This window comes from Cyprinodon tularosa, unplaced genomic scaffold, assembly GCF_016077235.1.
Source record: "Cyprinodon tularosa strain WSP-4 unplaced genomic scaffold, ASM1607723v1 ctg32, whole genome shotgun sequence".
Taxonomy (NCBI): Eukaryota; Metazoa; Chordata; class Actinopteri; order Cyprinodontiformes; family Cyprinodontidae; genus Cyprinodon; species Cyprinodon tularosa.
The window spans coordinates 1885609-1912336 of record NW_024039030.1 but is presented as its reverse complement, the minus strand read 5'-3'; the positions used below and the strand labels follow the sequence as shown (position 1 = coordinate 1912336).

The window sequence follows — 26728 nt, the reverse complement described above, 5'->3', positions numbered from 1 at the left end:
CCTGCAGAACAAATGTGGTGGCACTAATTCTCCGGAGGTGTCCGCTAATGCGTCAGTGAGGCGGACCACTGAGCGCCTGTCCGAGCTCCTGCTGCAAAACACGGACACAGCAGGTAAAGCTGTCATGCTCTGTTGTCTTCGTTTTGATCATGATATTGTTTTTTTTCACGCGCTGGTAGGAATAACTTTAGAATGAAACTGAAGTTTAACACTATGACTTCCCGTGGCAGAAGTTGATATAGCGATGTGAATGTACTTGCGAACTGCAGATGGCTTTAGATGAGTTTTTTTGTTGTTTTATTTTTGTTTTGTTTTTGCACCACCCTGAGTCACTGTCCATGGTGCTGAATAATTACTGTAACAGCAGTTTATTAAACATGACGCTTGATTGCAAGTTAGTTTTACCCTATAAAATGATATTTAATTTGTAAACACTTTATAAGGAAATGCCAACTTTTGAGAGTGTTTTTTTTTGTTTTTTTTCATTTTCTTAGGTAGACACATCAATTTAATCAAACCTGACCTTAAAGGAATCACTGTGCATTTCTAGGTTCTCTGCCAAAAGATCCAGCTTCTCTGTCAGGCTCTAGGAGCAGAAGTAAGATGGTGTCAGAGAAAGCCTGTGGACTATTTTCTTTCCCTGCAAACATTTGGATCTCTTTTTGGTTGTACCGTTTATATTGAATGACTAGTTTTTACCATCTTCTGTAATTTATATGAAGTATGATTACACATTGTGTAGGTAGTGGTTGTTGAGCATTACTTTGCTCTCTGCTTTTCTAATTCGCACTTGGAATCTGACAGAAGTTGCCAACTTCAGGAGCAGTCACCCTCAGAACTGAACCAAAGTGGACCAGCTGGTGGAAACCACTCCAGTTTTTTATCACTGCTGCCCCCCCATCAACCTTTCTCCCAACTCTGAGACTGCACCTCCTCCTCCCTCCTGACAGGGGAAACCAGATATTCCAGTGCCTGGATGACTAAGGAAAGTTTCTTCAGACCTATCCGATGGCTGGCTCATTTGACCCTCCTGCCTGGGGCCAGATGACGAATGGAGGCGGGCACCCCCACCTCAGCAATGGAGGTCAGGGTGGGGGTTCCCGAAGCACCACACGCTACAAGCTGAGAAAACAGCAGCGCCACAGACACAGGTCCTCCTCTCCCATGGGCAGGGTCATTCTCATAAACGCACCTGTAGATGGTGAGCTCTAAACCTGCTAACTCATAACTATTACATCATTTGGGGTGCTATAAAACTGATGGATTAGCCTAAGGGGGAAACTAGTTTTGCTTAAGTCAAAGTAACTCAATACTAAACGAAAAATGTTTGTCATTATCCTCAAAAACCAAAATTAAATATTTTCATACACTGTTTTGAATGTAAAAGAAATCAGGTAGAGGTTATGGACAAATGCTTTTGGACAATTATGGGATACAATTTCAGTTCTTTCATTAGATTCTGCAGTTGGGAATTTTATCTCTTTCTAAGAAAGCACAACCCCTTTTCATTTGTTACAGCTTAGGAACAAAAAAAAATATACGATTCAAAATTAAACAAAAATATTAGAATCTGAGCTCATAACTTCAAGAAAACCAAACTTTTGTTTAGGAAAGGATAAAAAAAAACCCCACAAAGGATTGCATAAATTGAATAGAAATCAAGTAAAAATGCAAGCAGTGACATACAGGATTTAAGCCAATTTAAAGATACATTTGCTTCAGTAATGGAATATTGTTGCCTCCTTTGTGAATTAGGTAAGTCAATTAGCCTACTTGTTAGTGCTTCCAGTTTCACCAGATGATTTTCTTATTTTTATTAGATAGAAAGTGCACGTTTTCTTAAACTTAACAAATAAACCTTGTTATATCTTATTTAGACTAAAGAAGAAATGTAACAGATTCCCCATTGGCTGTGTGTTAGTCAACTTAAATCAACAACTTAATTAAAACTTAACATTTGACTATGTACTAAAATTCAGGAAAACTGTGTTTAATTTTAATACATTTTCTTATGTAGTTATGAACCTTGTTTTATGGACAGCTTAAAGATGGACTATACTATCCTATCATAGCAAGATCTCTTGTTACACATATATAAAAAAATACCTTTAAGTAGTTGCCTAATAGAAAGTTCTAAACCATCTAATTATTTAAAAAATAAATAGAAATGTAGGTATATTACAACTTTGTGACAACATTTCTAACATACAATGATAACATACACCATTAGGAACCAGTTGTAATGGAAACAAGACCCCGCTAAAGGTTCCTAGGTCCACAGTGAATGGGTATAAACTGATATCTTAGCTGTGTATGTAACACAAAGGGTTTGTTGCATATTTGCACCAATGGGTGCCAAGGGTTTAACTTATAGTTAGCAGTCATAGCAGTCATACTCACCAAATACGTACGTCAGATTCATGATGGCTTCATTTCTGTAGGAGGAGACGACTGTGAGGACATTCACACAGTGACAGTCAATAAGAGCCCAGATGGGCGTCTTGGCTTCAGTGTCCGTGGGGGCTCTGAACATGGACTAGGCATATTTGTCAGTAAGGTGGAGGATGACAGCTCCGCAGGTATGGATTCCCTCTGCATGGTATTTGTTTTTCCTGTATTTACATCAAGTAGAGGTGTTTTGTTTACATGTGACATTTTGCTCTTGTTTGTCATGCTGAGTTCTATCCATGTCTGCAGAACAGGCTGGGCTCACTGTGGGGGATAAGCTGGTGGAGGTGAATGGGGTCAGCCTGGAGAGCATCACCATGAGCAGCGCTGTAAAGGTCCTCACAGGCAACAACAGGCTGAGGATGGTGGTGAGGCGAGTAGGGAAGATCCCAGGCATCCGCTACTCCAAGGAAAAGACCACATGGTTAGACCACTGAGTTACAGGGCACCATCCAAGGCTATGTCATTGGCTGCTTTAATTTGCTGTAAATACTGTAATGAATGTAGCAAATTGCTTACGGTATCTAGATACATTCTTAGCTAGATATACTGTACCATGCAAAGTATTCATACACAGGGAAAATGCACACAGTTAGTTAAAAATAATACAGTAAAGGCCAAGCTTTGGGGAAAGACTATTAGATACAGCAAAATACAACAAAAACATAATAAGGTTTTAACTTCTGCTGGTATAACACCTGAAATCTAAATGAAATACAATTAAGTTATTGTTTATAATGTAACAAAATGTAAAAAAGATTGAGGTTTATGAAAAGAATTGTAAGCCACCTCACATTTCTGTAAGGAAATGATTTCTTAGTACTTGCACATTTGAGCTTTGTGTGGGTCTTTTATGTGAGGTTTATCACTTTCCTTGAGCTTACACTGGTTATCTCTCTTTTGGGATATACTGTATCTTGGTTTCATGTGGCAGCAGTGGATGGATTACTGCTGTGACCTTTATGGCTTTTTGATCAACTGATACTGATGTATTTGAGTTCAGTGCAATAAGGGAAAAGTAGAATATGTGTTTTGCATATGTGTGTAGGGTGGATCTAATTCACCGGCGGATGGTGGTGGAGGAGAACGGTCGTACGCCTTCAGAGGCCAGCTCAGACAGCGCTCTCCGTCGCATCATACATCTCTTCACCACATCAGATGACTACTGTCTGGGCTTTAACATCAGAGGTGGCAAAGAGTTTGGACTGGGCATTTATGTCTCAAAGTACGAACATAAAAGCAAAAGTAAATAAAGAGGCTGATGGCAGTTCAATCCACGCAGTACTAATTTGATCAGTTAACACAGTTTGTATAAACTTGAAGAAAGAGGGTTAAACTAAATGTTCTAACACGCTGGATTCTTTTTTAAGTTTTTGTAGTAGATAAAACTAAGCATGACCCAGTTATGAACCACAGCTATTGTATTTTTTGTTAGATAGCTTTTATAAGGGGAATTATCAAATTTAACCTTGATGTAAGTGTACATTCATTTTCTTCACTTCTATATGTATATATTCTTCCTGCAGGTTGGACCCAGGTGGACTTGCAGAACAGCACGGCATCAAAATGGGTGATCAAATCCTTGCTGCAAACGGGGTGAGCTTTGAGGACATCACCCATAGCGATGCAGTTGAAGTCCTAAAGAGCCACACTCATATCATGTTGACCATCAGGGTGAGAAAAAAAATATTCCAGATTTTATTTATCTTTAGGACTCAATTCAGTTTTTTTTTTAAGTAAACCAAATTAGATCCATTTAGAATTACGTTACAATAATGTTCCTGTTTTTGGTCAGTAAGACTTCCAAAATAATTTCTATTAACCAAATCCCAGAATTATAACTAAGTAAATGCATTTAGTCATTCAAAAGCATGCATTAGAAACTCTAGGAAGAACATAACACCTGGCTGAGTTTTCCACCACAGACTAGGTAGCACGATTAATGCTAGCCGCTCAAAAAGACCATCTTTTCTTACTGAGCCTCCACAGCAGAGCACACAACAGATCGACAACACTATTATCCTCTATAAGTGTCTGGTTTTGTATACCTGCGTTTAAGACCACACTACTTAACCTTTGTCATCTCTGCATGACAAAAAAGTGCACTTGAGTCAAAACGCATGTGCTGTGTAGCGTGCACCAACACTCATAAGTTTGCCCTCTTAGCTCATTTTACTCCCCTGATCTCAGGTTGCATGTGTGAAAAAAATCCAGGTACCACCTTCATTATTTAGAGGCAGCTGGGGATCAGGTGATAATCAACAGAAAACCAAATTTTATGGCTTCCTATTATCCTTTATTTGAGCTGTGGATCAGAGGCAGGCATAGGAGAGGATTCAATTTAGTTATTAAACTGTTTCACACCTGAGCATCTAAGGCTTATATGGAAATACATCTTGGCTGTTTTCACTTCCCCTCCTCAACTGTGTAATGGGGAGGAAATCTATTAAAAAGGTGCTTCAGCAAAACGAAATAGAAACATGTTTGGAAAAATGTTTGGAACAAAATGAAAACAAATTCATCTATGCTAATTCCAAGCAGGGATACTGTGCTTTATAAGTAGCAAGAATTTCTAGAATTTTCTAACTTTTTTGAAAACATCTTTCACAGGAAGTTGGAAGATACCCTGCCTACAAGGAAATGGTGGCAGAGTATGGGTGGCTTGATAAATGTAAGTTGCTTTTTCTTTTTAGGTTATTATGGTTACAAATAATCAAAATACATATTATAATTAACTGAATAAGAGTGATTGTAATCGAGAAAATTTACATACATACTACATAAAAAAAACTGTCAAGGTCAGAACCTTGATTAGGGCCACAATATTCTTTGATCTAGACCGTATAATTACAGTTCTGACTGTTTGTCGTGTTGCTGTGCTAAAAGACAGTGATCCCCACTTCACCCCACTCCGTTATCATGTCTTTTAAAAAGCCTGAATGGTTTCATCTGTAATTAGCTTCAACTACCTTTTGACTGACTTTAAACAGGATGCCTGCCCATGCTCTAGAAAAGTCCCTGCTGATTACCTCACCAATCATCAAGTTTTATTTTGGGGAAGATAAATAACATTACCCTTAATCGACTTATACCATTTTCCACCTGCTTCCACATGTTTTTTGGATTATCACTAACTTTAAATAGGACTATTTTTGTATCTAACAACAATGGCTCTTTTTATCTATAAAGGCCTGATCCATAGAGTGAAGTCAGATACTTTGGGTCACTTTACAGCTCCTCCACTTATCACTGACTTCTCTGCTTTGCTTTGACGGCTTTACTGCTCTGGCATATCTGTTCCATTGTCAATGAGATACTAAAGTTGTTTTGTATATATATATATATATATATATATATATATATATATATATATATATATATATATATATATATATATATATATATATATAGATATGAAAATATCCCTGAACCTTTGGATGTGTTTGTTGGTTTATAATGATGGTCCTAAAATGATTGTAAGAGGAGAAAGGTTGTGATTCAGACATATGTGAGGTTGAAACTTCATGTTGTTTCTGGAGAATAATAAATATTTAAAACACACACATCTGGGATCCTTTTAATTATGTTTTTTTTTTCTTCCCCACAGTAGCCAATGGTGGCCCTGCACTGTCCTCTCAGGGTTCAGACTCCAACTCCTCTGTGTGCTCACTTTCCTCCAGCACCCCTGTCAGCTCCCTCAGTGGTCTATCTCAGGTCCTTTTTCCTCCGGTTTTTCACTCAGAGATGGTGGATGTAGCCATTTGCACAGAAGATCAGTCCCGACGTCAAAGCAGAGCAGAGCGAACTGCAGACACTGCAATACAGACTAACACCCTACCTTCAGGCTTTATGGACCAGCCTTCAGCTGACAGGTTGGACTCTGTCCGATTGGTTGGCACTGAAACCAGTCGGGCTGTTGGTGAAACAGTGCTGTTAAAGGACACGGTTGTACGTGGGAAAGGTGAGGGGCCAAAGGACATGGGAGGAGCCAGAGAGCTGGGACAGGGCCGGGTGGGGACACTGTCTGCTGGAGACAAAGGTACTGTTAGGCGGTCTCCAAAAACAGAAGCTCTGATGGCTCTAAGCAAACCACGAAAGCCAATCCGACGTTCCCAAAGCCACATCACTGTGTCAGGTAGGAGTAACACCATCACAGAAAAGAACTAGACTAAGAAACCTGTCAGCTTCTGACAGCAACATAACTTTGGCAGCATCTTGCAGACTCAAATAACACGCCTTCAAGAGTTATTCAGAGGGATACCATCTAATGCATCTAAAGCCACTGCTTTAATTATTCTTTCAGTTATGTCAAAACTAATATCTTTCAGGTGTTAGTTATTTTCTTTCTGTTTGTCTGATCTTCATAAATCATAAAGTGTTGATCCAACCCAGATTTATGGAACCTCTGCTCTTTACACATAGAATTTAGAATACTTAGATTTTCCAGACACAGGAGAATACTGCAGATCTAGCCTATTGTATGTTGGGGCCTTAGGCAGAAGTTGATTCTGGGGCCCACACCCACCTTAATCCGCCATCAATTACTCAAGCAACAATCCTTCTAATGTGTGAACTCGACATATATCACATGTTTTATAGGAAGTTCACAACATTGTTATTATTTGATAAACAGATCAATCACATGCTATTTGGGACATAAATGGCTTATAAAATGTTTATGGACACACAAAACAGCAATAACTGACCCAAAACAGGGTCATTTTCTAACTGATCTGTTCAGTCTGGCTGTGGGGTCTGGTCTAAAGCATTTCAGCACATTCATCCAATGGTTAGGGCTAGAGTTACAAAGTACAATATGGTGAACAGTGGTGTCAAAAGTACACACATTTGTTACTTAAGTGGAAGTATAGATACTGCAGTTTAAAAACACTTGGCCTCTTTACCCAAGTAAAAGTATGTGCTCCAAAAACTACTTAAAGTATAAAATTTTTTTTCAACAATTAAAAAAAAAAAAAAAAATTGAGATAGGGCCAAGGATGAGGGAGGTCTTGTTGGTCTCGGTCTCCCGATACGCTCTCACCTGTGTCCGACTTTTCAGACATTTCGACAGTTTTTCTGAATCTGATGTTGTAGCATGGAATAGACAATTCACGTTTGCAGTTTGAAGAACACCTGCTTGCTTCTGATGATTTCCTTTGGCACTTAAGTACAGTAACAAAGTATTTGTTCTTCGTTACTTGACACCTCTGATGGTGAAGTAATTTTTTTCATATAAGAAAAAAGTAAAAAGGTGCCTCAAACAGCAGATAATAGTAAACTTGAACCAATAATTTCCAACGTCATTTTTGAAATATGAAAATTTTAGGTTTCAAATTTGCATTATTTATGCATTATTTCCTTGTTTAAACAATGAATCTGGTCAATAATTAATAATTAGTTCCTTCTAAAATTAAGACAGAGTTGCAAGGAAAATGCATTTGGGGTTTGTAGGGTCAATGGAACTTGGTGCCTATCTCCAGCGGTCTATGGGTGAAAGACAATCTACATCCTGGACAGGTCCCCAGTCCATCACTGTCATGTTAGTTTGTAGTTTTTTTGACCACATGCAGAATCACATGGAGAACCAGTGAGTTTTAACATTTTATTTACAAAAACAACAAGAATCTGGAAGCGGAGAACTGCAGGAAGTCAGTCCAACTTTCTGGGTGGTGTGAAGGGAGAAAGACTGATCAGGAAGGAGTTGGTTGATGATAATTGATTGATTTGCTTACTTGAGAGATGAAGGGGAGGTAGCATAGATCTGTAGGGGTTTAATTCAGCGAGCTTTGCAGACTTTACCTAGGTCTGGGACAATGTAAGTAAGACATAACTTTTAACATCCACATATATTGCAGGCAACCTGAAAATGTGTTGAACGAGTGCAAGAATTCGGTTGATTCCTAGATAATTTTGCTGTGTGGGCCAAGTGAATAAGGCGGGACCTAATGGAATTAGGAACATTAACCTGTTTTGGATGTTCAGTGTCAGGGTCCGGTTCGGACCATAGAGCCTCCAGGACTGGTTCCTCTATTTCCCACAATAATGCCTCCAAAATGCAGGAAGGTTGAATGACAGTTGAGATATTGGGTTCCTGGTCACTGGAGTATTGCCTAAACAGGGCAAAGGGATTTCTCTTCTTTGAGATAGGCCAAAATTGTGGTCAATCCACACAATAACAGAATGTTCAGCTCCCTCCAACCAGTAGCGCTACTCTTCAAAAGCCATTTGTTATGGCTAAGAGCTCTCTATCACCCACACCATAGTTTCGCTCTGCTTGAGACAAGTGGTGGGAAAATAAATCACAAGCATGAAGTTTATTATTGTCAGTGGAGATTTAAGAAAGGACTGCACGCACCGCTAAATCATAGGAATCAACTACAAGGATAACTTGTTTCTCTGGATGTGGCAGAATCAGAATCAGGGCATTGGCAAACCTTTTCTTGAGCTCCAAAAAAACCCTTTCGGCTTCAGGTAACCAAATGAAAGGTCTTTTTGAGGAGGAAAGGCTAGTGAGGGGTTGATCAGTTGGACTGTAGTTTTTAATGAATCTGTGGTAGAAGTTGGCGAATCCCAAAAGAAACTGCTTGCAAGTTGCAGGAGTAGGGCAATTGAGAATGGCTTGAACCTTCTCTGGATCTGTCTTCACCTGTCTGCTTTCATGAAAGGGGCCTAAAAAGGTGGCATTAAACTCTCACTTCTTGGCTTTGACAAAGACTTGGTTCTATAGAAGACACCGGAGAACTTGACAGTGGAACTAGAGGGAGGTCTTATGCAGTTTCTTGTACTTGAGAATTTAGAATTTAGGACTTGTTTAGGTCTTTGGCTGGAATACCATCAGGGATAATCATCTACTGAAGAGAGATGATCCTTTGCCTCCTTATATACATGCCACTCATCCTGGGAATTGTTCTTAGGTGTGCAGATACATACGTGCGTTGCCCTTTGTAACATACAAAGGGAAACACACACACTCACTCACACAAAGAGCAATTCAGGGACACCAATTAACCTGATAAACATGTCAAGGATCTGGAGGAGCAGTAGAGAACCCACACATACAGAGGGATAACATGCTAACTCCATGCAGGAAGATCCTGGATCAGGGATCACACCAAGGACCTTCTTGCTGCAAGGCAACAGTGCTACAAGCCACGATACAGCCTGCAATTTAGTAATATATGAAACAGAATACACCTGAGAACCACACATGACCACATTAGGCTGACCCCTCCTATTCCTGCCTAATGAGGTGGTACTGATTCTTAAGTCTTTGACAGATCCCACTCTGAGGGAATTAACGTTACTATTTAGGAGAACAGAGATATGTTATTACGGATTGCCCCTGGCTACAGAATCTCATCTTAGTAGGTAAAGAGTTTTGTCAGTTTTACTTTGGCACAACTCGCACTCTCACCTTTTCTCCTCAACTATCAAAACCATTTTCTTTACAAATGTCAAATCTATCAAGCATTGTTACAAATTACAATGAAAAGAATATAACCCAAAGATAAAATAATGTCTTTCCTGTTTTTGCAAAGATTATCGCCAATCAAGTCCAAAAGGGAATTTTGTACAAAAAGTGCATTTTTTACAATGTTATAGTCAAAAAAAAATCTGATTTGGACGCATATTGGTGTATATATCTTCATTTCTTTTCACCAGCAAACTTTGTGATAGCTTTTACCCAAGGCTTTGAAGAAAAAAAAACACATTTAAGAGCACACATACATCCCCCCTAATTCCCCTGACACACACACACACACACACACACACACACACACACACACACACACACACACACACACACACACACACACACACACACACACACACACACACACACACACACACACACACACACACCAAAATTGTATTTCTCACCATGACAGACTCAAACCAATACCAGCATTTTTCTAACCCAAACTTTAATTCACACCATACCTCTAAAAGGACTCCCTGATATTTAAAATGGGGGTTTGGCATATTTACAGTAGACCAAACTTTGATCTCCATAAGACCTGTTGGTCTTCAGAAGGTTAGTAAATATAACAGATTCTAAATAGGTAACATCAGCAAGAACAAAACACACACACAACCACACAGACAATGCTGTGTCCAATAAATGGAATATTGCACTCTTTTTTTCACTAATATTAATACAGATTGTTTATTAAATAAAATACCTAACTATATCTAGTAGACTTTGATGCTCCTACAAATAAATGCTTGGAAAAGAAACTTTGTATCCTGCACAATGATATTACTGTAAAGCTTCCTTCTTTCTCTTCTTCTCTCTAGTTTCCTAAATGAAAAAATCACAGATCAAATTTTGAGTTGGAAATTACTTTTGTTGAGGGTCTCAAGTTTTTATTACAATATTTTACAATCTGGTGACACTAAAAAAAAACAACAAAAAACATTTGAAAGCTTCCTTTGTTGTAATGAGGCTTAAAAGCAAGACAAAATTCAAGGAGAAAAAGGGGAAAAAAACAAATTTCTTTATATATATATATATATATATATATATATATATATATATATATATATATATATATATATATATATATATATATATATATATATATATATATATATATATATATATATATATATATATATATATGGACAATAGAGAACTTACTGATAGGCCACAGCACTGTTGACTATTAACACACTAGTGACTTGACAGTATTGCTTTTAAATCATCATGGTAAACTAACCTGTTTAGATGGTCAGCATCTTCATTCAGGTGACAATATTATTAAGTCTTTCAAAATTTTTATCCTCTCTTTTATTTCGGGAGTAAAGTATTACTAATTTGAGTGATTTAAGCTCAAAGCAGAGCTTGTTAAGGGACTCATTTGTTATACGGACTCAAATTAATCTTTGGTTGCTATAGCCACTCTTTGTACCTCTGGATAAGAACAAGCCCAATGAGAAATGCCTATCCAAGCTTTGCAGGGCTGGTTGAGTTATTAGCCTATCCTTTTTAATTAACCAACCCACCCATCCTTCCAGGAACTCCTGTGGGCTAAAAGCAAATGGATGTTTGTTATGCAAGCAGAAGCATTTTACGGTGGCTCTTCCAATAATAAATTCAAGTTGTTGTTCCTACAATTTATCAGTAAAACTGTGTTCCTGGTCACACTGGCAGATTTATCTCACTGAGCAGAGAAGCTGACTACAAGAGGCATAAGCATACTGGGAATGCAGAATACAGCTGGCAACAGGAGTTAAAGTTGCAGTTAACACATATTATATGTCTGCTTTTTCAGTTAAAGCAAAAATCTAAACAATTGTGTTTTAATTTAAAGAAGCAACTTTACCATTTTTTTTTCACATTTAGAGAAGAAGAGGAAGGGACAACAAAAGGAAAGGGGCTCAGCAGAAGCTAAAACAAACCTACAGCGCTCCAAAACCTTTGTCAACCTTTTGTTCAGGAAAGACCATAAAGAAAAAAGACGCTCGAGGTCTCCGTCTCATCATCCTAATGGTGAGCATGCTGTCACACCCAAATTCTTTCCTATCAGGTTTACATAGTGAAAATAGTCTTCAAACTGGAAATCAAAGTGTGGAAATCTTTGCATGATGCTTCATAGATGTGCACATCTTGTCTAATGTTGAAATGTCTTGTAATGCTCAGTTGTCAGCAGTGTTGGACGAAGTACTCAACAGTAGTACTTGAGTAAAAGTACTGATACTCATTGTCAAATCGTACTCAGTTACAAGTAAAAGTTACTCGGTCCAACATCCACTGATGTTAATGTATTGAAGTATTCACTTGTGAAAATACTTAACTATTCCAAAGTACATGCATTTAAAGTTAAGTATTCAAAAATAAAGATCCTTACAAAGTACATTTCAGTAAAATTAGTAACAAGTAATTTTAAAGAACCTTGTAACTTTCAGAAACCACCTGATGTATTGATACATAGAACACTGCTACAGATTCTATAACACCTGTAAAGAACTTCTGTCTAAAAATGCCACAAAAAACAAAGGACAGCTATTTTGATTATTATTTCTTTTATAAAAACAAACAAAAAATAAAACAGGAGTGTCTTGGTTCTCCTCACACTGTGGAATAGAGGTTTAAGTCTGAATATATAACTACAAAGAAACCGCAACTCTGCTTTGAGAACAACTTGGCCACATGGTAGCTTTGTAAACAAATAATATCTTCCTTGAGTTTTTCACATTTGTGGAATATCATGCAAACCCCTGAAAAAGTGATGTCCAAATTCAGTCCCAAGGACTACTATCTTGCATGTTGAAGTTGCATTTCAGAGAGAGAAACAGCAGCAGCAGCTTACAAAGCTAAGCTGAGCCAAAAGGAACCAGGAACTAGCAGCTTCCTCATATGTAGAGGAGGAGAAAGTGCAATACTTGTACAACCTCCCCGACCAAAAAAAATAAATAAAAAATACTAAAGTAAAGTGGTTAAGTATAGTAATCCAGTAAATGCACTTTGTTGCTTTCCACTACTGGCTTTCATGCAAGTTTACTTAAAAGCATATGTTTAATAGACAGGCACTGAGCAGAGCAACAATTGTCATATTTTGAGTAGATTTCCATCTTCTTCCCTCAGGCTTTCAGTATAAGGTGTCTGCAGTAAAAACAAAAGTCAAAGAGTCTTTTTTGCATAACTACAGCCTGCTGCTGTAGTTATGCATCATAACATCAAACTATTTCCTCTCTTAACTGTATTTCTGCACGTCGTATTTTTGATGCATGTGTTGTTTCTTTTTTTACCCTGTCCTCTCTGTTTTTGGTGCTTTGATTTTACTCTTTGATCTTTGAGCATGCTGTGCTGTTATTTCCCCCTCAGGGCAAAAATAATATTGACCAATAAACCATAAAACCTCATTCCTAGAAAACGATCGCAGTCGTCCGTTCCAGCTCTTCTCATCCCCGAGGGAATCCCGTGCAGGCAGCCCACTTCCCCATCATGAGACGCTGCAGCATGTGGAGAACATGTCAAAGAAATTGCTCAGTCCAGACGAGGTGGCTGCAGTGATGAGACATTGTCGGCGGGTGAGCTAGGATTACCCATTAACAACCTCTTTTGTGTGTTTTGGCTCTGAGAGATTTACCTGTAACATCAGATGTTCTCTTTGTAATCTTATGCAATGTTATCCGCTGTGTCAGAAGTTGTTCTTCAGAGAAAGACGTGTCTTGCAGCAGCTGGAACAAAAGATGGATTTGACCAGTCGTTTAGAATTAGTATCAATTATCATTCTGGGGACAATCCTTCAGTGTTTTTTACTCTCTAATCTGCAGTGAGCTCTGCTTTACATTGGAGGACATCCAATCTGTTTGGAGCAGAGAGTGACTTACCTCTTATCGTACTGTTTAAAGACCAATAGTGGACCATAGTGGGCTATTGGGCCCCTCCCTGTGGAAAAATTGTAAAAAAATAAATGCAGATAAGAGGTTCACCTTTCTCTGGAGGACATCCAGTAGAATTATCCCTCTTGTAGGCAAATCAATAAAAGTAAAAAAAGAAAAAGTAAACTGCACACTAACTGCAGTGTCTCTTCTTCCTACATTGGTCCAATAACTTTTAGACACCAAATCTCCCTGTTATAGCTGGATATCTCAAAATATGATTTAAAGTTTAACATTTGTGTATGGAATTTCTAAATTTCTAAAACCTTGTTAAGCACATTTTTTTTTATTGGGTTCCATTCCTTGCAGTTTTTGTCTGACAATGTGATTGAAGATTTGATACGCCCTCTGCTGGCAATCTTGGATCGACCAGAGAAGCTGCTTCTACTCAGAGAAATAAGGTGTGCATACAATCCTCTCTGATCCTGAAGCATCACATACTGTGTAAATATGGGTTGACAGGCTCTGATACTGTCTCCTGCAGAATGCTGATACCCACTACTGAGTTGGGTCGTTTTGACAGCTTGGTGATGCCGTTTGAGCTGGAAGCCTATGACATTCTCAAGAGTCGTTCTAGTAAGCAAAAAAATGTTCAGTATTTTTTTCTACTGATATCCTAAAAATCAATGTAAACTCTGAATGAAACTCAGTATGTCGAAACCTGTAACTCATAGTTAGAGGGTATACTGAATAGAACAGTTATTTTTATTTCTTTTTTTTATTTTAGTACGCTCCCCAGCTCTTCGCTCACCTCGCAGTGGAACCCCTCGGCGTTACCTCATCACTCCAGTACCAGGTATGAGAGTTATTCGCCTTTTCCTCTTTGTGTGTAGTCCTCCCCTATTTCTCTATTTGCTGAAGTGATTTTCATCCCTCATAAACATGGTATGTGAAAAGCCCCCTTTTTCCCTAAGTGGCTTGGATAAAAGCGTCTGCTAAATGCATAAACATCCATCCATTTTCTGTCACGCTTATCCCAAGCGGGGTTGCTGGTGCCCAAACATAAACATAAATGTTCCTATTTTTTACTAATGGTGTCAGCTTGCAACAGCTGCACACAGAGGTTAGATATTATAATAATGAAGATACATTTGCTATCAGCAAAAGGTTTGGTTAGTAAGCATTTTTAATTAAGTCATTCCCTTTTGCAGCAAATATCTCAAACTTTTAAAAATTCTAACAAGTTTTGAGGAGGATATGAACAGGTTTTTACTGTGATTATGATTCCTCAGATTACAGGGGTGGATTTCACCTTCAGCCAGTTCATGATACTCAACAGGAGCATCAGCTACTCCAAGAGTTTGGGAGACTTCGTCTGGCCGACCAACAATCAGGTTACCTGCCGCCCTCTCGTACCTTCACCCCTCTGCTGGATGTCCCTGTGGATAACTACACATCTTCCACTGCACGATCACGCACTCCAAGCCCCTCGCCCAGTCATAGCTTCCTCCTTAATGGATCTCCTTACAACACCCAGCGTGGACACCAACCTCACCACTCCCCGAACAGGAGAGAGAATGGGACACTGAGGTACGACCAGGCATCTTTGTTGTCTGTATCAGACTGTGGAGATGCCACTCCAGAGCGTGGGAGGTCACCTGTGAGGAACAGCCATGGCAGGGGCAGGAAAGAGGGGAGTCCTGACAGCATATACGGCAGACAGAGCCGAAAGGATGGCTACACTGAGGTCAGTGTGCGGGTTCCCTCACAGGAGAGGAGAAGAACCCCTCTAGATGAAGTTTTTATCCCCCGAAGAGAGAAAAGCCCCTCTTTGGGCATGGAACGTAGCCTGCAGGTAAATGGACACTTTCAAAATGGTCAAGAAAGAAAAGAACCTCTACCAACCGAGGAGTATGAAATTACAACTCTGACCATCCCTAAGGCCAAGCAATCACTGGGTAAATACAACTTACATTGTAGACAAGTAAAGATAATTGCAATGCCAGCATCTAAAATTATATTTACCTTTGATTTGAAGAAAAAGATGAGGATAGAATATAGTTTTAATTTAAGCTGTATTTTACTAAAGGTTTGCCTGTATAAAAAAAAATCATGCAAACTTGTCAGCATGTGCAAAGCTGCTACTGTAGTAGCCATTCAAAATTTCCCCACTTTCCTTGATGGGCCTTTGGCTGGTTCCTGGCTGGTCCCCTACAATTCAGTTTTAAACATCCAATATTTGTACTAAAATATTCTATCTGTCATGATTTGTGGACATTATGATCTTAAGAGAAGCGTCATCTCCTGGTCAGACCCTGTAATTCAGTAAAAGGGTGGAGTCAGAGTAAAAAAATGCACGCCCAGGAGAAGGAGGGAGTCAGTCCAGTGACTGGAAGTTGGAGGGGATTTTGCTGGGAGCTGCAGGGAAGTAGACTGGGAAGGGCCATTTCGAATGGCTGCTACTGTACTAACCAAGAGCGCAAAGGGTTTTCTACTACTAAGTGGAAGAAGCAGGCACAGTTTAGGGCTGAATATATGCTGATTATCATATCATCAAAATGTCTGCAGTCTTTGAATGAGTTGTTGGTACAATGACAGGTAACAGAGAGTGTATGTATATGCACATCAGAACAAAAAAAGAGTGGTCTACTATGGGACATTTTCTATCGTACAGGGACAAAGTTTTAAAGTATTTTCTACTCATAGTTTACTGTTTATTTAACAGTAAACTATGCTAGATGTTTATAATGCAACTCCAATTATTAATATTTACCAGCAGGAGATTGCTCACAATTAATTAGATCAAATCAGGGGTCATGAAAAAAAGAAGTCAGATCTATGGTTTATGGGATTTGATGGAATGTTAAATCTTCCCTTAAAATAATTTGTAATTATCAGTGACATATTATATGTAAAACTGGAACGTTTGAAATATTTACTCCCATGATTAATAGAAATATAGAGAAGATTAAACTAGTTTGCATAGGTCTGCAAATGGAGAGGAGGTTGGGACAAAAGGATTATCTATGTGTACGCTATTCAGGTAAGGATTGGTGCAGGAACTCAACTGCTTTGAATCTATAAAAGACAGTAGTGAGAATTTCACAGCCAAAATGTGATTGCAGAGATTTAACATGTTGAATGGGTGACATGGTGATGCTCTTAGTCCAAGAATCAGAACCTTGAATCACTTTAGTATTATAATAACATATAATTTTATTTTTGGTTCTTCTACAGGTATTAGCGTCTCTGGAGGTATCGAGTCTAAGATCCAGCCTGTGATAAAGATTGAGAAAATCTTTCCAGGAGGTGCTGCATCTACAAATGAGGCTCTAAAGGTAGGGATCTGGTAATATTTGTTTTACCATTCTATTTTGTTAAGACTTTGAGGCATGCATCCAAGTGCATTTACAAGGCAATCAAATATTTGTCCATCTTTCTGTTAGATATAATATTAAACATAATGTTTTGTCTGCCACATGGATTCAAGTGTCTAGTAGGTAGTTATCAGATCTCTGCTCTGTGGCTATGAGTTCAAGTAGCTTGCTGTCAAAAGTGTTCAGTGAGGAGAAGATTAGTGGAGAGCCATCTCAGGTAGCACACTTTCTCTATTATTAATGAAGTACATGGGTGCTGGTTTGCTAATGTATTGGTAATATATTGCCTGCACAGTTGCTTAATAGTAGCTGAAGGTTTGATTTTCTCTTAAACAATTGATACACCAAGTCATTTACTGAAGGCTTATTTGCAGTATAAGTCATCAAGCTGCCAGTTAGCATGCACTTTAAAGGAATTAAATATGCACAAGTTGGAACATGTGATGAGGTTTTCCATATCAATGATTTAAGTTTTAACATTTGCTCCTTATTCTTACCATCTCTTTGTGTGTGAACATGCACAGTATCTGCAATCAGAGCGAGAACATGATCTACCTGTTCTAAAAAAGAGGAGAGCATAAAAGGTTTAGAATTGTTTTAAGTGTTGGGATCTGTCCTTTATTTTCATTACAAACCATCTGTCAATTTTTGACCACACCTTTGGGAAAGAGATAGGTCGAGGACTTTGAGAAAGTGTTTTTTTGTTCAACACCTCAGGTGCATGTCTTAGGTCTTAAAGAAACACACAGAATTAAGGCCAGCCTAGCTGTTAATGTTTGTTCAAAAATCATTTAAAAAACTCACTGAAATGTATATCTATCCATGTCTCTTTTTCTAGACCACTCTTAAATCCTTGAAATGCTTTTTGCTAATATAACACTTGAACTATGTTAGGTCTGTACTGACGGTAATATAACATTGTTTTCCCCCAGCTGAGGTATGTGTATATATACATATATATATATATATATATATATATATATATATATATATATATATATATATATATATATATATATATATATATATATATATATACATATATATATATACATATATATATACACATATATATATATATATATACATATATATATACATATATATATATATATATATACATATATACATATATATATACATATATATATATATATATATATATATATATATATATATATATATATATATATATATATATATATATATATATATATATATACACACACACACATATATAAATATATATATATTAACCATATTTATATATATGCATAATAAGATCCGTATCTAATAAATAATGGAAAGAGAGAGTGAAAAAAGCTGATTGTGCGACAAGTAACAATGGACTTTGTCCTTGTGTGCTTTTTCTGTAACACCCTTGCTAACCTTGACTGTGCGCATGAGGCAGGTGCATCCTCAGCAAACGATGTTGACATCAGAGGAAGTTCGTCTGCCCAGAGCTCTGAAGATTTGTAGCCGTCTCCCTGCATCCTGCAGGAAGCAGTGCACAAATGCTGTGTTACACGTGTGCATTTCCAGATGTTAGAGACTTTTTGTTTTCTTAGACTGACCTTGTCCTGAAGGGGAGACTATAATGTGCATGAGGCATAGTGTGAATATGTTTATGTATATTTATGTAGAATGCAGACTTTTATAGAGTTATATGAAGAACATCTGAATGCTCACATAATATCTTTTTAGCTGTATTTTTAAATAAATGCTGTACCTGACTGTCCATTTACAGGCAGGCTATGAGCTTATGTCTGTCGATGGCGAGAGTCTGCAGGGAGTGACTCATCAGCACGCTGTGGACGTTATACGCCGCTCCTTCAGCAACAAGGACAGAGACCCAATGGTTTTTGTGGTGAAGATCCCAAAGGTCCTCCACTTCCCCACCAGTAGCATGAGAACTGCTGATTAAACACACTGTGTGCCTTACCAGTTAATGACAACAAAACCTGCAACTCCTTAGGGAAACTAAATTAATGAAGCAGACTTTTATTTTAAAACTTTTTTTTTTGCCACATGCACATGTGAGATAACTTTTTTATTTTATGAAATGCGTATGTTTTACATGAGCACTAATGGTATTCAAGTCTTGTTTTTCTAAAGGACAGTATAGGAAATGTTTATTATATGATTTATACATGCTCTAGATTGACAGCCTGCCACTGTTTAACAGGCCTAGCTGGGACTTTTTAGCACTGCCTGAGAGTGAGCAGCCATCAGAAAGGCTACCAGAAGGAGATTATCCCAGTTTGTGTTATGAGATTTATAGATTCATACCCAGATTAAAGCTCCGTATTATCTCCGAACTGAGAGTTTGATTTTAGTGGATATGTAGGGTGTGTGTGTGTGTGGTTAAAATATTCAGCTCTGTATCTTTGTCGGTTCAGTGGCAGAAGTTTTTGCATTCAGAAGAAAAGGCTTATTCACAGCCTGCTGTGGTTAAAGCTAATCTAGACATGTAAAGGAGTTGAAAAATCTCATTAATAGGAAATGCAAAACTTGGACACTGGTGGCAAGGGTTAAATCAGAGCAAGGGAACGAAGATAAGAGCAGAAGAATGTGCTGTGCATCGTGCCTTATTTCTATGGAATAGCAGAGGGAGGAGAACACTGATAAAGTATTAGTCATAAATGCTCCAAAGTGACAGCTTTATGCCCACGCATGTGGCTGATATTAAAGGCCGTTACTTGTGTGTCAATATTTTTGAGTAGCTACTTAATGTATATGTTGTTTTTAACAGGCTGAAAGCACAGATTATTAAAATGTATCCAAAGAAATAAAAGATCACAAGTGATAAAGAATAATTTGTGAGATTCTGAAGGAAATTGTGCAACAACTGATGATTTTCTACTTCGTAGCTCTTCTGGTAAGTGTTTATCAGTCCTTGAAGTTCAGTTAGTGTCTTATCTGTTATTTAATTGGCTGAGAAACTTCTAGCTGACATTTTGTTTGGAAAACCCCCTAAACAAACTGGTATTTCTTTTCAGATTCTGCAGCTATGTTTACCTTTAACATTATGAAGCATATTTGGTGAATTTTTATGTAACCTGTTTAATATATTTTAAAGTGTCATTTATGGTTAAATGCTGTGTTTTATATCTCCTTTAAAGTGTCATAATTCAAATTTTTTTCAAATTAAAATCACTAGGTATTTTCTTGAAATTTTAACGTAGAATCTTCATGCTGTTGTTGGAGTATTAACTATGCTACTCCTGCCCTAATTTAAGCCAAAAACCTTTAAACACTGTCTTCTCTGTTGATAGTCTTTGCACAGCAGACCCTGGCATATATTTGGTGTTTTAACAGTAACTTAGTCCAACGATGCAATGCAAGAAAAAGCAAACGGGGAAGTCGGTAGGGGGATGGGGTACTCCCAGACAAAGTGTGAAGCTGGGACCTTCATGTTGCAAATTACCAGTCTTAACTGTTCTGTGCAGCTTTCAATAGTTGTCTTCAAAAAATGAAGAAAAAAAATAGATACCAATTGACTTCACAAAAACCATACTAATATTGGACATTTCAGAAATAAAAAGAATAAAAAAAATTAGCAATCATTTATTTCAATTTTATTTACCTAAATCATATTTATACTGTTAATATTGTTGATAAAACCTATAAACCTAAAATATATATATATATATATATATATATATATATATATATCTATATAGATATATATATATATATATATATATATATATATATATATATATATATATATATCTATAAAAAAAAAAAACTGTTTTCTCCCCCCTGGTGGGGTGGTATGTGTCATCCTCAAGCTCGGGTCCTCTACCAGAGGCCTGGGAGTTTGAGGGTTCTGCGCAGTATCTTAGCTGTTCCTAGGACTGCGCTCTTCTGGACAGGGACCTCTGATGTTTTACCTGGAATCTGCTGTAGCCACTCTCCCAGTTTGGGGGTCACAGCCCCCAGTGCTCCAATTACCACTTGCACCACTGCTACTCTTACTTTCCACATCTTTTCTAGCTCCTCCTTCAGTCCTTGGTATTTCTCAAGCTTCTCGTGTTCTTTCTTCTTGATGTTGCTGTCGCTTGGGATTGCCACATCTATATATATATATATATATATATATATATATATATATATATATATATATATGTATTTTTTAGGTTTATTGGTGCTGTTTAGCAACTGTATAACAGATAACTAAGTTCATGTAAACAAGGTAAGTTTTTGCATTTTTTATGCTCCACAGAAATGATCACTTCACACATTTAAGATGTGACCACTTGCTCTTTAATTAAAAACACTGTAATCTGTACAAGTAATGTACACATAAAAATATACACAGACAGCTAAATACTTTACGAGTTCATGACGATGCATAGAAATTAAAAATGCAAAATAAATGCTCATAAAAGAATGAAACAATGTCACAAAAAAGCCCAAACAATAGAAATGTTACGTTGCTTTGGTCTAGTCGCAGTGGCTACATTGGAAATAGATATTTTGTCTAAATAAAAGATGATGATGCTGTTATACTGCTAGATGTTCTCCATATTTACACAGAAGATCATTAGAATGGTTATATATAATATAACCATATATATATATGGTTATATTATAAAGCTGTGATATGAGAAAACTTTTAAGCGTATGAGTCAGAAGCCTCTTGTGCTTGTTGTTGTGCAGATGTGCTGAGTAACAGTCTACGTCTGGTTACAGTGAAAGTGTTTGATGAACCTTAATAGAAATGGCTATAATGTGCAACAAAATTAAATATGACTGGAAATTAACACTCCTTTGGCTTGCTTCAGTTCTGCTCTCATGTTAGTAAAGATGTCCCTTAAAAATAACACTGGTATCCTGCATTTACTAACAAATGCTCTGACAAATTCCAACAGGGAGTCAATAAACATTATGATACTGAAAATCAACTCAAAGATAGATGGCCAAAATGTAACAAAACATAAAAATACTCCCTTCAGGTTTGTCACCTAGTTTTAAGCAAGTTTGCTCATCCTCAGAATGCATGATTTTCAAACACAGAATATATAATGTAAACATTAACTTGTCATGCATTACAGTATTAGGTGCACGCGTTCTGTCTGCAGATTCTTCTATTTGCAACTGATCCATCAACTGAAACATTGGTATATCATCTACATTAATCCACATCAGTAATACAGCAAAATATATTGAGGTGCTACACATATATAAAAAATATACAACTTTTCCTCCGTTTTATAGATTCCCATTTATCTAGAATATCATTCCTTAATATAGACTCTTTGTAAAATAAAGTTCTCAGCAGCCGTATAACTCTATGCTCAGTGTAACACACAGCCCCGCGTTTACTGTGAGAATTTTCCTCGACCTCCATGAAAAGCCTGCAGAAAACAATGCAGAGGCACACACCCTTGCAAACGTTCACATCACCTGATGCCTGCTTTTCCAGGAATCTCCTATGAACATGGACATGCAGACATGCCACTCTCACATCCTATAGCATTTATTAAAAATGATTAGGCCACCTAGTAGGAACTTGGAAGACTTTTACACCTTTTTGGCTTTGATTTGCTAGTAACGACATCTAGAGCGGTAATAGGAAAGCAATACGGTTTTTAGCTTTGAGAAATGCACTGCGACTATTATTTTAGGGGTGTCTGATTCTATGATAATTATTTAAATCTTTGGAAAAAGAAGAATCAGGAGCAGAGGTATGAATGTTACCCTGCTTGATCCACTCCATGTGTAAAGTTTTAACCTGCACTGTGGGAGTCACAGAGAAAACACAAACTAGTCATATCCTAAAATCTTTGATGCCACATTAGACTGTAAACCTGTACTTTTTTTTTTTTTTTATCACAGTTTAGGTTTAATTTCATTCTGAATAACTAACTAATCAGTGGGAAGAATAAAAACTAGTTCATGAGGCAGAAAGTTGGAATGGGACATAAAAGATATTAAAAGGAGAGAAATCTTAATAAACCTTGGTAATATCAACCATGCTTCACTTATTCCCCGAGCTAAATATGGGCTTGCTAGATTGTCTGAACTAGTTTTGAGGCACAGTATGACTGATTATAAAAAAAAAACAAGTTCAAAGGGAGAATTAGCTTTTATCTAGTCCTAGAGTCTGAAGGGACAGAACAATATGTCCACAAGCAAGCAAACCCAGTGCTCCAACGTCAAAGTTAATATTAGTTGGCGTGATTTTGCAGATTTTCCTCTGCAGATAAACCGAACAATCCCAAACAAAACAAAGCTGGAAATCTCAGGTGAAATCGTGCCATTTTTCTCACAGTGAGCTAAGCAGAGATGAGTTATTATGTTGCTTCTCTCTGGAAAGACAGGTTAGCACACATTTGCTGTAATAAAACAAACTGCAGCCGAAACACCTAAAGTACAAACGTGTCTACCAACTTATTTACAGTCTGGCAAATAAGGGAAAAACTGTTGAGCATGTGAAGTTGGTTGTTTCTAGCGCCACAGTTTAAATTGGTCACTGCTAAATGAACTGCTGTGTTAATGCCTCGTGATTTTCTGTACATGCTGGTGGCCAGTGTTTCATACTGCAAGCTGTTAAGATGCTTAAGTGCTGTGTCATGAGATTGTTCTGTAGGGAATAGTTCATATCTTTCTTTCTTTATTTTTTTTTGCTTTAGGTTCCTTTTTAATTTAAATACCCTGATTTAAATATATTCTGAGAATGATAAACACCTCACTGCTTTTGGTCTCAGGAAGGAAGCAGTCTTTGTGCTGGTAAAAACCTAATAGAAACGCTGTAGAAGATGCCATATGAGAGGAAGTAACAATGCACCTTAATGAAACGTCCCCGATTTTAACAGTGGTGAGAGCTCGGTCATCGCTCCAGGTAACACCATACTGAAGCTAGTGCAGCATTTGGTTCACAGTTCAATGTTTGGTTTGCATCTTCTGGGACACTTGAGTGTTTTCCTCCATTTTTTGTGAACAAATGATGTGCTGTGTTTAGATCTCTGTGGCAGTGATTTCCTCAAAGTGGATGTCATTGCTGCCACTGCGGACCTCGTAGTCCTCCATGTCCCGGTTCTCCAGCTCCAGGCTCAGCTCCCTCATCACTCGCTCAAGATCCCGGTTGCGGCGATACATCTGAATGTAGTTCTGCTGCAGCTGCTTTTGGTAGCGGATTACCTTGATTATCGGTAAAAGAAAAAAAGTCAATAAAATCATAAAGGAAATAACTGTCAATGTGTGAAACAGAAACAGTTGAGAGTTTTACTTTTTCTTTCTCCTCGTGCCACACCCTTCTCTCTTCCTCAAAACGTGACCGCTGCTCCTCACCAGTTCTTCTCTCATACATGAGCTCAGCTTTGAGTCGATCAACCTGAAAAAAAACAACAACAAAAAACAGGCTTACTGTTTATGTGGTGAAAGATACAAACAAAAACAGCCGCTAAGCTAAACTTGCCTCCTGGGACTTCAGGTGTGTGACAGCCTGAAATAGAAAGAGCGCTATACTAGTAACAAAATTACATGTACTGGAATACTGAGCTGCTAAAGTTTCACATCTTTCTAAGGAAGCGCTAACAGGAGAAAAGAATAAGAATATTCTGCTGGAAATAATGTCAACATCTCCCTTTTCTTGGCTTTCACAAATGCAGCTTTATTTACAACATTTTGTACCTAGAGAGAGGTGTTAATTATAAGCCTTTCAGAATGTTATTTTAAAAGTTTTTTTTCAAAGCTTTACACAAAATCTACACATAATATGAATCCAAAACAAACTTTAGATGATGTAACATTTTAATTTTAATTGTCTACATGATTGGATTTTAGTGGACTGATCCCAACATATATTTGTTGACATGGATTGGACCCGTTTGTCTAGTAGTGCCTGAGATTGCAATTGTTTCAATAGATGCCATGTAAAAATAGACTTGCATTAAGAAGGCAGTTTCCTAAAATACTTGACAATATTCTCCTTTGTAATCTTTTTTTCTTAATCTCTGTCAAGAAAAAGTAAAAAAACAAACTAAAATAATACCTGCTGTCGAAGTCCCATCAGTGTTTCTGCATTCTGCCTTTGAGCCTTGGCTTCATCGCTTTCTCCTCCCCACACCAGATAACCTTCCTCTCCATTGGGGTACATGCAGGGGCTGGGACCCCCCCTTCCCATCACTACTCTCCCCTGTTGGAATGAAAGGCCCATGACCAGTCCCTTCTTGGTCGGGTTTCCACCGTGGTTTGACAGCGTGTCGCGGAGCCGGACTGATTCGTCCTCCAGACGGCTCACTTTGTCCCGCAGAAGCTCAGCTTCGCTCTTGCGTCTTTGGAGTTCGTTTTCACAAACTTCAAGCTCAAGGGATCGCGTCCGCATTGCAGTCTGGGCCTCCTGGGTTCGAGCCTGGCTGGCTTGCAGCTCTGAGCGAGCCTCCCTCAGTTGGGCCTTCAGTACCACGATCTCACCTGCTTTCTGACTGAGCTCAGACTGGATTTCTTTCAGCTGCTGCTTCAGAAGCGAGATCTCTCCTGACTTCTGACACACCTGATGCACAGCAGGAAAGGAGTGAGAGGAAGGCAGAAACATTATAAACGTGTATATGTTACTCATTTTATGCTCAAATATTTGGATTTGCTTCCTCCTGAAAGAAACACTTGCTAGGGATTACATGAACAAAATGTTCAGACAGAAAAGGTTGCAAATGCCACTCAAATTAGTTTAAAGCCTGAACTTTCCAGAGTCAGGCCCTGGCTCACCTCCCACTTTGTTTCCTCCAGACGGGGGCCCAGCTGTGTTTGCTCCCTCTGAATGGTGGCACACTTTCTCTCTAGCGTTTCTCTGTCCTGCAGCAGAGAGGAGAAGTCTTCTTGTAGCTTCTTTTTCTCCTGCTGTAGTTGGAATACCTGGGAAGGAGCAGATATATAGATTTGGATATGCAGCACAAATGACTTATATGAATCAGGCTAGCAGATTAGAAAATGGATGGAGATGAAAACAAACTAATTTGGGATGCAAAACAGCTAAAGAAACAGGGACAAAGTTTATTCTTCCAGCAGAACATCAATCCTAAGCATCAAAACGACACATTTAAAAATATATGGCACATCATGAAAAGTATTGCTTACATGCAGAAAATACACTTCATTATTGTGTGAAGCTCATACCCCATACACTCTGCAGCTATACTTGTACTAATAGCTGATTCTAAAAAGTATTTGGAGGGCTGACCTGAATTCTTTGTAAATGATTTTAATACATTCATTATTTTTTCATTATGCTCCACAAATATGTTATGCAGATTTATACCCCAATAAAGTCCATTAATGCTTGCAGTTATAATATGAAGAAAGGGGAAAAGAGGTATGAATAGTTTTGCAAAGGATTGTATAGAACATGAAACTGTTTCTGAGTGTTTGCTATACCTGTAACTGCAGCACCTGCTGTGCTCTCTGAGCTTTCTGAGAGGTTTGTTTCATCTTGACTGCACAGCTCTGTCTCAGCTCATCCATCTCTCTTTCACATCTTCTCTGCTTCTCCTCATAAACCTGTCAAAGCGAAATGTAAGAATGAGAGATCAGAGGTTGTTTTCTTCTTGGACCAACTTCTCATCATAGCC

At 37.9% G+C, this 26728-nt stretch overlaps 2 protein-coding genes and 1 long non-coding RNA gene across 5 annotated transcripts in view; 1 reads left to right on the top strand and 2 right to left on the bottom strand.

The window, feature by feature from the left end:
* Window positions 1–39: 39 nt before the first annotated feature.
* Window positions 40–20700, top strand: pdzd7a (PDZ domain containing 7a). Its single transcript, XM_038292947.1, has 16 exons — window positions 40–113; window positions 551–1201; window positions 2442–2579; window positions 2698–2872; window positions 3497–3673; window positions 3975–4122; window positions 5059–5119; window positions 6056–6583; window positions 11795–11941; window positions 13322–13482; window positions 14146–14237; window positions 14321–14412; window positions 14564–14632; window positions 15069–15734; window positions 17014–17114; window positions 18901–20700. The coding sequence occupies exons 2-16, from the start codon at window positions 1009–1011 to the stop codon at window positions 19075–19077; spliced, it is 2925 nt and encodes a 974-aa protein (XP_038148875.1). The 5' UTR covers window positions 40–113; window positions 551–1008; the 3' UTR covers window positions 19078–20700.
* LOC119788550 lies at window positions 12956–13962 on the bottom strand. Its single transcript, XR_005281486.1, has 3 exons — window positions 13786–13962; window positions 13542–13632; window positions 12956–13456 (listed from the first exon to the last, which is right to left on the bottom strand). It is a non-coding gene; the product is annotated as an uncharacterized LOC119788550 (long non-coding RNA).
* A 3004-nt stretch (window positions 20701–23704) lies between the features above and the next one.
* Window positions 23705–26728, bottom strand: part of LOC119788546 (leucine zipper putative tumor suppressor 2 homolog) — a 61743-nt gene continuing 58719 nt past the window's right edge. For all 3 annotated transcript variants that reach the window (XM_038292941.1, XM_038292943.1, XM_038292942.1), the window contains 5 exons: window positions 26535–26657; window positions 25869–26015; window positions 25156–25656; window positions 24391–24495; window positions 23705–24302 (listed from right to left, as the gene is read on the bottom strand). In XM_038292941.1, the coding sequence (XP_038148869.1) occupies window positions 24120–24302; window positions 24391–24495; window positions 25156–25656; window positions 25869–26015; window positions 26535–26657 (1059 nt within the window). In that variant the 3' untranslated portion in view covers window positions 23705–24119. The remainder of the gene's footprint in view (window positions 24303–24390; window positions 24496–25155; window positions 25657–25868; window positions 26016–26534; window positions 26658–26728) is intronic.